The 13,897-nt window shown below is 43.7% G+C and overlaps 1 protein-coding gene across 1 annotated transcript in view; it reads right to left on the minus strand.

Annotated features, from left to right (window-relative positions):
• Positions 1 to 13,897, minus strand: part of LOC148076160 (NT-3 growth factor receptor-like) — a 131,009-nt gene that overhangs the window by 98,050 nt on the left and 19,062 nt on the right. Inside the window, exons 2-3 of the mRNA XM_087793114.1 lie at positions 13,716 to 13,790; positions 2,353 to 2,424 (exon numbers count right to left, since the gene is read on the minus strand). Coding sequence (XP_087649240.1) covers positions 2,353 to 2,424; positions 13,716 to 13,790 — 147 coding nt within the window. The remainder of the gene's footprint in view (positions 1 to 2,352; positions 2,425 to 13,715; positions 13,791 to 13,897) is intronic.

The following is a 13,897-nucleotide window of genomic DNA, read 5'->3' on the forward strand; positions in this document are numbered from 1 at the left end:
TCATCATTGATGATGTCATCGTTGATGATGTCATCGTTGATGATGTCATCGTTGATGATGACATCTTTGATGATGTCATAGGTTGATGATGTCATAGGTTGATGATGTCATCATTGATGATGTCATCATTGATGATGTCATCATTGATGATGTCATCGTTGATGATGACATCTTTGATGATGTCATAGGTTGATGATGTCATAGGTTGATGATGTCATCATTGATGATGTCATCATTGATGATGTCATCATTGATGATGTCATCGTTGATGATGTCATCTTTGATGATGTCATCTTTGATGATGTCATAGGTTGATGATGTCATCATTGATGATGTCATCGTTGATGATGTCATCTTTGATGATGTCATAGGTTGATGATGTCATCGTTGATGATGACATCTTTGATGATGTCATAGGTTGATGATGTCATAGGTTGATGATGTCATTGTTGATGATGTCATAGGTTGATGATGTCATAGGTTGATGATGTCATTGTTGATGATGTCATAGGTTGATGATGTCATAGGTTGATGATGTCATAGGTTGATGATGTCATTGTTGATGATGTCATAGGTTGATGATGTCATCATTGATGATGTCATCATTGATGATGTCATCGTTGATGATGTCATCGTTGATGATGTCATCTTTGATGATGTCATCTTTGATGATGTCATAGGTTGATGATGTCATCGTCATCAATGATGACATCATCAACCTATGACATCATCAACAATGACATCATCAACCTATGACATCATCAACCTATGACATCATTGATGATGTCATCGTTGATGATGTCATCATTGATGATGTCATCATTGATGATGTCATCGTTGATGATGTCATCTTTGATGATGTCATCTTTGATGATGTCATAGGTTGATGATGTCATCGTTGATGATGTCATCGTTGATGATGTCATAGGTTGATGATGTCATCATTGATGATGTCATCGTTGATGATGTCATCATTGATGATGTCATAGGTTGATGATGTCATAGGTTGATGATGTCATTGTTGATGATGTCATCTTTGATGATGTCATCTTTGATGATGTCATAGGTTGATGATGTCATCGTTGATGATGTCATCGTTGATGATGTCATCGTTGATGATGTCATCATTGATGATGTCATAGGTTGATGATGTCATAGGTTGATGATGTCATCGTTGATGATGTCATAGGTTGATGATGTCATTGTTGATGATGTCATAGGTTGATGATGTCATAGGTTGATGATGTCATAGGTTGATGATGTCATCATTGATGATGTCATCGTTGATGATGTCATCATTGATGATGTCATCGTTGATGATGTCATCATTGATGATGTCATCATTGATGATGTCATCATTGATGATGTCATAGGTTGATGATGTCATAGGTTGATGATGTCATCTTTGATGATGTCATCGTTGATGATGTCATCATTGATGATGTCATCGTTGATGATGTCATCATTGATGATGTCATAGGTTGATGATGACATCATCAATGATGTCATCATTGATGATGTCATCGTTGATGATGTCATCATTGATGATGTCATCATTGATGATGTCATAGGTTGATGATGTCATAGGTTGATGATGTCATCTTTGATGATGTCATCTTTGATGATGTCATAGGTTGATGATGTCATTGTTGATGATGTCATAGGTTGATGGTGTCATTGTTGATGATGTCATAGGTTGATGATGTCATAGGTTGATGGTGTCATCGTTGATGATGTCATAGGTTGATGATGTCATCTTTGATGATGTCATAGGTTGATGATGTCATTGTTGATGATGTCATAGGTTGATGATGTCATAGGTTGATGGTGTCATTGTTGATGATGTCATAGGTTGATGATGTCATAGGTTGATGGTGTCATCGTTGATGATGTCATAGGTTGATGATGTCATCGTGATGCAATACCTGCTGTCACTCACAGCTGACGACAGTCAACAATCAAACATCAGATCCGAGACTCAAGTCAACGTTGATTCAACAACAAAAGAGACAAAAACCAACAAATTCGAAGTCAACTCTCAACGTTCACGTTGCTATGGTGACCAAGATGTTAAGATGAGATCATAAAAGATCATCACAAGAAACAACAATATTCATCTTGAACACGATCCTGACACTGAACCGCTTGTTCTTCAATCAGCACCAGCGGCTCTGAACACAGGACCAGGACCAGGACCGACCCGAGAGCTGCAGCCAGAACACGCTGCTGGTTCTGCTCGGAGGTGAGACTCAGTGTTGACTGCTTCGCTCTCGCAGCACAAAGACGAACCCAATTACTGGTGACAGCAACAGTGACATCATCAGTGACATCATCAGCGTCAGAGCGACTCACATGTGGCGCAGGTGAGGGTTCTGGGCGAACGCCCGGGCCTGGATCACCTTCAGGCTGCAGTTCATGATGGTTCTGGAACGACAGGAGGAAACGTGAGTCTCAGAGAAGATGTTCGTCTTCAACGTTGAATTTATTAGCATTGATTTCATATTTTTAATCATTCAATTCATTATTTCTATATTGAAAGGTTATATTTTCTTTATATCATTGAATCAAAGGTTATTTTCAAAATGAAGGAATTATTTTATTTGACTTTTTATAATAGACTTAGAAATAAAAAAAATGCAACATTTTCACAATTAAAGTTTCAATATTTAAAAACAAATCTAAACAAAGCTCCACACACAACTGGGTTGATTGCAGTCGCACAATTTCCACACAAAGAATGAGATCAGTTTGATCAGATCCAGGTTTGAACACAACAAGATAGAAACACATCAGTAGTGATGTGTTGATGAAGCTTCATGAAACAGTGTCATTATCTTCAGAGTCGACTAGATGGTAGTGATGTGTTGATGAAGCTTCATGAAACAGTGTCATTATCTTCAGAGTCGACTAGATGGTAGTGATGTGTTGATGAAGCTTCATGAAACAGTGTCATTATCTTCAGAGTCGACTAGATGGTAGTGATGTGTTGATGAAGCTTCATGAAACAGTGTCATTATCTTCAGAGTCCACTAGATGGTAGTGATGTGTTGATGAAGCTTCATGAAACAGTGTCTTTATCTTCAGAGTCCACTAGATGGTAGTGATGTGTTGATGAAGCTTCATGAAACAGTGTCATTATCTTCAGAGTCCACTAGATGGTAGTGATGTGTTGATGAAGCTTCATGAAACAGTGTCATTATCTTCAGAGTCCACTAGATGGTAGTGATGTGTTGATGAAGCTTCATGAAACAGTGTCTTTATCTTCAGAGTCCACTAGATGGTAGTGATGTGTTGATGAAGCTTCATGAAACAGTGTCATTATCTTCAGAGTCCACTAGATGGTAGTGATGTGTTGATGAAGCTTCATGAAACAGTGTCATTATCTTCAGCGTCCACTAGATGGTAGTGATGTGTTGATGAAGTTTCATGAAACAGTGTCAGTATCTTCAGAGTCCTCTAGATGGTAGTGATGTGTTGATGAAGCTTCATGAAACAGTGTCATTATCTTCAGCGTCCACTAGATGGTAGTGATGTGTTGATGAAGCTTCATGAAACAGTGTCAGTATCTTCAGAGTCCACTAGATGGTAGTGATGTGTTGATGAAGCTTCATGAAACAGTGTCATTATCTTCAGCGTCCACTAGATGGTAGTGATGTGTTGATGAAGCTTCATGAAACAGTGTCAGTATCTTCAGAGTCCACTAGATGGTAGTGATGTGTTGATGAAGCTTCATGAAACAGTGTCATTATCTTCAGAGTCGACTAGATGGCAGTGATGTGTTGATGAAGCTTCATGAAACAGTGTCATTATCTTCAGAGTCCACTAGATGGTAGTGATGTGTTGATGAAGCTTCATGAAACAGTGTCATTATCTTCAGCGTCCACTAGATGGTAGTGATGTGTTGATGAAGCTTCATGAAACAGTGTCATTATCTTCAGAGTCGACTAGATGGTAAGTAAGTAAGTAAGTAATATATATTTATATAGCGCTTTTCGAGACCAGGGTCACAAAGCGCTTTAACAATCAAAACAATACTCAAAACAGTACATACTTCAAAGATCAAGATAATACTGAGAACAACACAGGAGTTCGAGAAATTCAAGGAAAAGCCTGAACAAATAGAAACGTCTTAAGATGTTTCTTAAAGGAGTCAGTAGACTCCATCAAGCGCAAAAGTGATGTGTTGATGAAGCTTCATGAAACAGTGTCATTATCTTCAGAGTCCACTAGGTGGTAGTGATGTGTCGATGAAGCTTCATGAAACAGTGTCATTATCTTCAGAGTCCACTAGATGGCGTCTCTGCACTATATGTCTTGAACAAGTGTTCTAATGAAACATCATTTTTAAACCGATGGCGCCACCTACTGACCTCTGAACAACATGAAACTGTTTCATGAAGCTTCACCGACACATCACGACACATCAATCCTGACGTCTCATGATCTCACGATAAAGAGTTGAGAGATTTCGATGGAATCATGTTTAATAAAAGAACAAAGTACAAAACAAGTTTTTCTTGGTTCAATTTATTTTCTAAACTTTCCTTCGTCACGACCGTCGTCTGTTTTCTGAGGTCGACGTTCTTTAAAGTATGTTTTGTTCTGAGAGTTTGAAGCTTCATGAGGATCGATGGACGCTTCATTATCGCGTTGTTTCTGCGTCACTCTCTCTGCTGCTGATTCCAACTTCTCACCCTGGAGCCCGACCAGAATAGAAATTCTCTTTGAAGCTGCTTTGATGAAAGATTGTGAACTCGAGTCGTTACAGTAGATCTCCGCCTCGTCGTCGGCAGGAAGCGAGTCTCTGTTCCGGTTCCTCTTCAGAGTCTGAATCAACGTTTTCACGTGGAACTGTTTGAACCAGGTTCAGTATTTCCACGTCAGGAGAAGGAATTGAATGTTTAAAGGTTGAATTTCTTCATTGAAATGTTGTTTTTTGTTTGTTTTTAAAGATGAAGTGAAATAATACAAATATTTTCTCTAATTCCATGTCAAAATATATTTTTCTTAACTAATATATTGTGAAAAACAAGAGAACAAACGTGTCACGAATCTAAACACAACAGGAACCATCGCTGAGGCGGCCATCTTGAACTACAGGACCGTCGTCGTCTTTTAAATTCAAGAGAGAAAAGATCGAGACCAAAGTGAAATGATTCTTGATCCAACTCTCAGCCAATCATGTGACTCTCAGACGATCATGTGACTCTCAGCCAATCATGTGACTCTCAGACGATCATGTGACTCTCAGCCAATCATGTGACTCACAGACGATCATGTGACTCACATAGATCATGTGACTCGCAGACGATCATGTGACTCTCAGCCAATCATGTGACTCACAGACGATCATGTGACTCACAGAAGATCATGTGACTCGCAGACGATCATGTGACTCTCAGCCAATCATGTGACTCACAGACGATCATGTGACTCACAGACGATCATGTGACTCGCAGACGATCATGTGACTCACAGATGATCATGTGACTCACAGACGATCATGTGACTCGCAGACGATCATGTGACTTGCGGACGATCATGTGACTCACAGACGATCATGTGACTCACAGACGATCATGTGACTCACAGAAGATCATGTGACTCTCAGCCAATCATGTGACTCTCAGACGATCATGTGACTCTCAGCCAATCATGTGACTCACAGACGATCATGTGACTCACATAGATCATGTGACTCGCAGACGATCATGTGACTCTCAGCCAATCATGTGACTCACAGACGATCATGTGACTCACATAGATCATGTGACTCGCAGACGATCATGTGACTCTCAGCCAATCATGTGACTCACAGACGATCATGTGACTCACAGAAGATCATGTGACTCGCAGACGATCATGTGACTCTCAGCCAATCATGTGACTCTCAGCCAATCATGTGACTCACAGATGATCATGTGACTCACAGACGATCATGTGACTCGCAGACGATCATGTGACTCGCAGACGATCATGTGACTCACAGATGATCATGTGACTCGCAGATGATCATGTGACTCGCAGATGATCATGTGACTCACAGAAGATCATGTGACTCGCAGACGATCATGTGACTCGCAGATGATCATGTGACTCACAGAAGATCATGTGACTCGCAGACGATCATGTGACTCACAGACGATCATGTGACTCGCAGACGATCATGTGACTCGCAGAAGATCATGTGACTCACATAGATCATGTGACTCGCAGACGATCATGTGACTCTCAGCCAATCATGTGACTCGCAGACGATCATGTGACTCGCAGACGATCATGTGACTTGCGGACGATCATGTGACTCACAGACGATCATGTGACTCACAGACGATCATGTGACTCGCAGACGATCATGTGACTCGCAGACGATCATGTGACTTGCGGACGATCATGTGACTCGCAGACGATCATGTGACTCGCAGACGATCATGTGACGATCAGACGATCATGTGACGATCAGACGATCATGTGACTCACAGACGATCATGTGACTCGCAGACGATCATGTGACTCGCAGACGATCATGTGACTTGCGGACGATCATGTGACTCGCAGATGATCATGTGACTCGCAGATGATCATGTGACTCTCAGCCAATCATGTGACTCACAGATGATCATGTGACTCTCAGCCAATCATGTGACTCACAGATGATCATGTGACTCTCAGCCAATCATGTGACTCACAGATGATCATGTGACTCTCAGCCAATCATGTGACTCACAGATGATCATGTGACTCTCAGCCAATCATGTGACTCACAGACGATCATGTGACTTGCGGACGATCATGTGACTCGCAGACGATCATGTGACTCGCAGGCGATCATGTGACTCGCAGACGATCATGTGACTCGCAGACGATCATGTGACTCGCAGACGATCATGTGACTCGCAGACGATCATGTGACTCGCAGGTGATCATGTGACTCGCAGACGATCATGTGACTCGCAGGTGATCATGTGACTCGCAGACGATCATGTGACTCGCAGGTGATCATGTGACTCGCAGGTGATCATGTGACTCGCAGACGATCATGTGACTCGCGGACGATCATGTGACTCGCAGACGATCATGTGACTCGCAGGTGATCATGTGACTCGCAGGCGATCATGTGACTCGCAGACGATCATGTGACTCGCAGGCGATCATGTGACTCGCAGACGATCATGTGACTCGCAGACGATCATGTGACTCGCAGGTGATCATGTGACTCGCAGACGATCATGTGACTCGCAGATGATCATGTGACTCGCAGATGATCATGTGACTCTCAGACGATCATGTGACTCGCAGATGATCATGTGACTCGCAGAAGATCATGTGACTCGCAGACGATCATGTGACTCGCAGAAGATCATGTGACTCACATAGATCATGTGACTCGCAGACGATCATGTGACTCTCAGCCAATCATGTAACTCACAGACGATCATGTGACTCACAGACGATCATGTGACTCGCAGACGATCATGTGACTCACAGATGATCATGTGACTCACAGACGATCATGTGACTCGCAGAAGATCATGTGACTCACATAGATCATGTGACTCGCAGACGATCATGTGACTCTCAGCCAATCATGTGACTCACAGACGATCATGTGACTCACAGACGATCATGTGACTCACAGACGATCATGTGACTCGCAGACGATCATGTGACTCGCAGAAGATCATGTGACTCACATAGATCATGTGACTCGCAGACGATCATGTGACTCTCAGCCAATCATGTGACTCGCAGACGATCATGTGACTCGCAGACGATCATGTGACTCTCAGCCAATCATGTGACTCGCAGACGATCATGTGACTCTCAGCCAATCATGTGACTCGCAGACGATCATGTGACTCTCAGCCAATCATGTGACTCGCAGACGATCATGTGACTCGCAGACGATCATGTGACTTGCGGACGATCATGTGACTCACAGACGATCATGTGACTCACAGACGATCATGTGACTCGCAGACGATCATGTGACTCGCAGACGATCATGTGACTTGCGGACGATCATGTGACTCGCAGACGATCATGTGACTCGCAGACGATCATGTGACGATCAGACGATCATGTGACGATCAGACGATCATGTGACGATCAGACGATCATGTGACGATCAGACGATCATGTGACGATCAGACGATCATGTGACTCACAGACGATCATGTGACTCACAGACGATCATGTGACTCGCAGACGATCATGTGACTCGCAGACGATCATGTGACTCGCAGGTGATCATGTGACTCGCAGACGATCATGTGACTCGCAGGTGATCATGTGACTCGCAGACGATCATGTGACTCGCGGACGATCATGTGACTCGCAGACGATCATGTGACTCGCAGGTGATCATGTGACTTGCAGGTGATCATGTGACTCGCAGACGATCATGTGACTCGCGGACGATCATGTGACTCGCAGACGATCATGTGACTCGCAGGTGATCATGTGACTCGCAGACGATCATGTGACTCGCAGACGATCATGTGACTCGCAGGTGATCATGTGACTCGCAGACGATCATGTGACTCGCAGACGATCATGTGACTCGCAGGTGATCATGTGACTCGCAGACGATCATGTGACTCGCGGACGATCATGTGACTCGCAGGTGATCATGTGACTCGCAGGTGATCATGTGACTCGCAGACGATCATGTGACTCGCAGACGATCATGTGACTCGCAGACGATCATGTGACTCGCAGACGATCATGTGACTCGCAGGTGATCATGTGACTCGCAGACGATCATGTGACTCGCAGACGATCATGTGACTCACAGACGATCATGTGACTCGCAGACGATCATGTGACTCTCAGACGATCATGTGACTCTCAGACGATCATGTGACTCTCAGACGATCATGTGACGATCAGACGATCATGTGACTCTCAGACGATCATGTGACGAGCAGACGATCATGTGACGAGCAGACGATCATGTGACTCTCAGACGATCATGTGACGATCAGACGATCATGTGACTCTCAGACGATCATGTGACTCTCAGACGATCATGTGACGATCAGACGATCATGAGACGAGCAGACGATCATGTGACGATCAGACGATCATGTGACGATCAGACGATCATGTGACGATCAGACGATCATGTGACTCTCAGAAGATCATGTGACGATCAGACGATCATGAGACGATCAGACGATCATGTGACGATCAGACGATCATGTGACTCTCAGACGATCATGTGACTCTCAGACGATCATGTGACTCTCAGACGATCATGTGACGATCAGACGATCATGTGACTCGCAGACGATCATGTGACTCTCAGACGATCATGTGACTCTCAGACGATCATGTGACTCTCAGACGATCATGTGACGATCAGACGATCATGTGACTCTCAGACGATCATGTGACTCTCAGACGATCATGTGACTCTCAGACGATCATGTGACGATCAGACGATCATGTGACTCTCAGACGATCATGTGACTCTCAGACGATCATGTGACGATCAGACGATCATGAGACGAGCAGACGATCATGTGACGATCAGACGATCATGAGACGATCAGACGATCATGTGACGATCAGACGATCATGTGACTCTCAGACGATCATGTGACTCTCAGACGATCATGTGACGATCAGACGATCATGTGACTCTCAGACGATCATGTGACGAGCAGACGATCATGTGACGATCAGACGATCATGAGACGAGCAGACGATCATGTGACGATCAGACGATCATGTGACGATCAGACGATCATGTGACGATCAGACGATCATGTGACTCTCAGAAGATCATGTGACGATCAGACGATCATGAGACGATCAGACGATCATGTGACGATCAGACGATCATGTGACTCTCAGACGATCATGTGACTCTCAGACGATCATGTGACGATCAGACGATCATGTGACGATCAGACGATCATGTGACGATCAGACGATCATGAGACGAGCAGACGATCATGTGACGATCAGACGATCATGAGACGATCAGACGATCATGTGACGAGCAGACGATCATGTGACGAGCAGACGATCATGTGACGAGCAGACGATCATGTGACGATCAGACGATCATGAGACGAGCAGACGATCATGAGACGAGCAGACGATCATGTGACGATCAGACGATCATGTGACGATCAGACGATCATGTGACTCTCAGAAGATCATGTGACTCTCAGAAGATCATGTGACGATCAGACGATCATGAGACGATCAGACGATCATGTGACGATCAGACGATCATGTGACTCTCAGACGATCATGTGACTCTCAGACGATCATGTGACGATCAGACGATCATGTGACTCTCAGACGATCATGTGACGAGCAGACGATCATGTGACGATCAGACGATCATGAGACGAGCAGACGATCATGTGACGATCAGACGATCATGTGACGATCAGACGATCATGTGACGATCAGACGATCATGAGACGAGCAGACGATCATGTGACGATCAGACGATCATGAGACGAGCAGACGATCATGAGACGATCAGACGATCATGTGACGAGCAGACGATCATGTGACTCTCAGACGATCATGTGACGAGCAGACAATCATGTGACTCTCAGACGATCATGTGACTCTCAGACGATCATGTGACTCTCAGATGATCATGTGACTCTCAGACGATCATGTGACTCTCAGACGATCATGTGACTCGCAGACGATCATGTGACTCTCAGACGATCATGTGACGAGCAGACGATCATGTGACTCTCAGACGATCATGTGACGAGCAGACGATCATGTGACGATCAGACGATCATGTGACTCTCAGACGATCATGTGACTCTCAGACGATCATGTGACGATCAGACGATCATGAGACGAGCAGACGATCATGTGACTCTCAGACGATCATGTGACTCTCAGACGATCATGTGACGAGCAGACGATCATGTGACGATCAGACGATCATGTGACTCTCAGACGATCATGTGACTCTCAGACGATCATGTGACGATCAGACGATCATGTGACTCTCAGACGATCATGTGACTCTCAGACGATCATGTGACTCTCAGACGATCATGTGACTCGCAGACGATCATGTGACTCTCAGACGATCATGTGACTCTCAGACGATCATGTGACTCACAGACGATCATGTGACTCGCAGACGATCATGTGACTCGCAGACGATCATGTGACTCGCAGACGATCATGTGACTCGCAGACAATCATGTGAATCATGTGAGTCACAGTAGTATTACTCCACAAATCACCGTAGTATTACTCTGTGAGTCACCGTAGTATTACTCCGCAAGTCACAGATGTATTACTCCAGGAGTCACAGTAGTATTACTTAGCTATTCACCGTAATATTACTCCGTGAGTCACAGAAGTATTACTCCGTGAGTCACAGATGTATTACTCCACGAGTCACAGTAGTATTACTCCACGAATCACCGTAGTATCACTATGTGAGTCACCATAATATTACTCCGTGTGTCACAGAAGTATTACTCCGTGAGTCACAGATGTATTACTCCACGAGTCACAGTAGTATTACTCCACGTATCACCGTAATATTACTATGTGAGTCACCGTAATATTACTCCGTGAGTCACAGAAGTATTACTCCGTGAGTCACAGATGTATTACTCCACGAGTCACAGTAGTATTACTCCACGTATCACCGTAATATTACTATGTGAGTCACCGTAATATTACTCCGTGAGTCACAGAAGTATTACTCCGTGAGTCACAGATGTATTACTCCACGAGTCACAGTAGTATTACTCCACGAATCACCGTAGTATTACTATGTGAGTCACCGTAATATTACTCCGTGAGTCACAGAAGTATTACTCCGTGAGTCACAGATGTATTACTCCACGAGTCACAGTAGTATTACTCCACGTATCACCGTAATATTACTATGTGAGTCACCGTAATATTACTCCGTGAGTCAAAGAAGTATTACTCCGTGAGTCACAGATGTATTACTCCACGAGTCACAGTAGTATTACTCCACGAATCACCGTAGTATTACTATGTGAGTCACCGTAATATTACTCCATGAGTCACAGAAGTATTACTCCGTGAGTCACAGATGTATTACTCCACGAGTCACAGTAGTATTACTCCACGTATCACCGTAATATTACTATGTGAGTCACCGTAATATTACTCCGTGAGTCACAGAAGTATTACCCCGTGAGTCACAGATGTATTACTCCACGAGTCACCGTAGTATTACTCCGCAAGTCACAATAGTATTACTATGTGAGTCACCGTAATATTACTCCGTGAGTCACAGAAGTATTACTCCGTGAGTCACAGATGTATTACTCCACGAGTCACAGTAGTATTACTCCACGTATCACCGTAATATTACTATGTGAGTCACCGTAATATTACTCCGTGAGTCACAGAAGTATTACTCCGTGAGTCACAGATGTATTACTCCACGAGTCACAGTAGTATTACTCCACGAATCACCGTAGTATTACTATGTGAGTCACCGTAATATTACTCCGTGAGTCACAGAAGTATTACTCCGTGAGTCACAGATGTATTACTCCACGAGTCACAGTAGTATTACTCCACGTATCACCGTAATATTACTATGTGAGTCACCGTAATATTACTCCGTGAGTCAAAGAAGTATTACTCCGTGAGTCACAGATGTATTACTCCACGAGTCACAGTAGTATTACTCCACGAATCACCGTAGTATTACTATGTGAGTCACCGTAATATTACTCCATGAGTCACAGAAGTATTACTCCGTGAGTCACAGATGTATTACTCCACGAGTCACAGTAGTATTACTCCACGTATCACCGTAATATTACTATGTGAGTCACCGTAATATTACTCCGTGAGTCACAGAAGTATTACCCCGTGAGTCACAGATGTATTACTCCACGAGTCACAGTAGTATTACTCCACGAATCACCGTAGTATTACTATGTGAGTCACCGTAATATTACTCCTTGAGTCACAGAAGTATTACTCCGTGAGTCACAGATGTTTTACTCCACGAGTCACAGTAGTATTACTCCACGAATCACCGTAGTATTACTATGTGAGTCACCGTAATATTACTCCGTGAGTCACAGAAGTATTACTCCGTGAGTCACAGATGTATTACTCCACGAGTCACAGTAGTATTACTCCACGTATCACCGTAATATTACTATGTGAGTCACCGTAATATTACTCCGTGAGTCACAGAAGTATTACCCCGTGAGTCACAGATGTATTACTCCACGAGTCACAGTAGTATTACTCCACGAATCACCGTAGTATTACTCCACGTATCACCGTAATATTACTATGTGAGTCACCGTAATATTACTCCGTGAGTCACAGAAGTATTACTCCGTGAGTCACAGATGTTTTACTCCACGAGTCACAGTAGTATTACTCCACGAATCACCGTAGTATCACTATGTGAGTCACCGTAATATTACTCCGTGAGTCACAGAAGTTTTACTCCGTGAGTCACAGATGTATTACTCCACGAGTCACAATAGTATTACTCCACGAATCACCGTAGTATTACTCCGCAAGTCACAATAGTATTACTCCATGAGTCACCGAAGTAATACTACTCCTCGAGTAATACTACTGCGTGTAACTTTACACGTTGACTCCTGTAGTGAAACAAAAACTACACTTTTATCAGAAACACAAACAGAAAAACCCCAGAAATATTCTCTAAAACTCCAAATATTTGATGTTTTACTCACAGTCTCTGCAGGCCAGAGTATAGTTCCATGTCCACGTCCCTGAGCGTCTGCAGTCCAGTCCAGTTCTCGATGTGTCTGCGGAGACAAGAGTGACGTCACTGACGAGGAGATCAGCGTCACTGACGCGTTTGTTCGGCGAGACATGACGTGTTAGTGTGAGAGTGACGCGACACACGCACGAG

Source organism: Callionymus lyra, chromosome 6 (genome assembly GCF_982586985.1).
Source record: "Callionymus lyra chromosome 6, fCalLyr1.hap1.1, whole genome shotgun sequence".
Taxonomy (NCBI): Eukaryota; Metazoa; Chordata; class Actinopteri; order Syngnathiformes; family Callionymidae; genus Callionymus; species Callionymus lyra.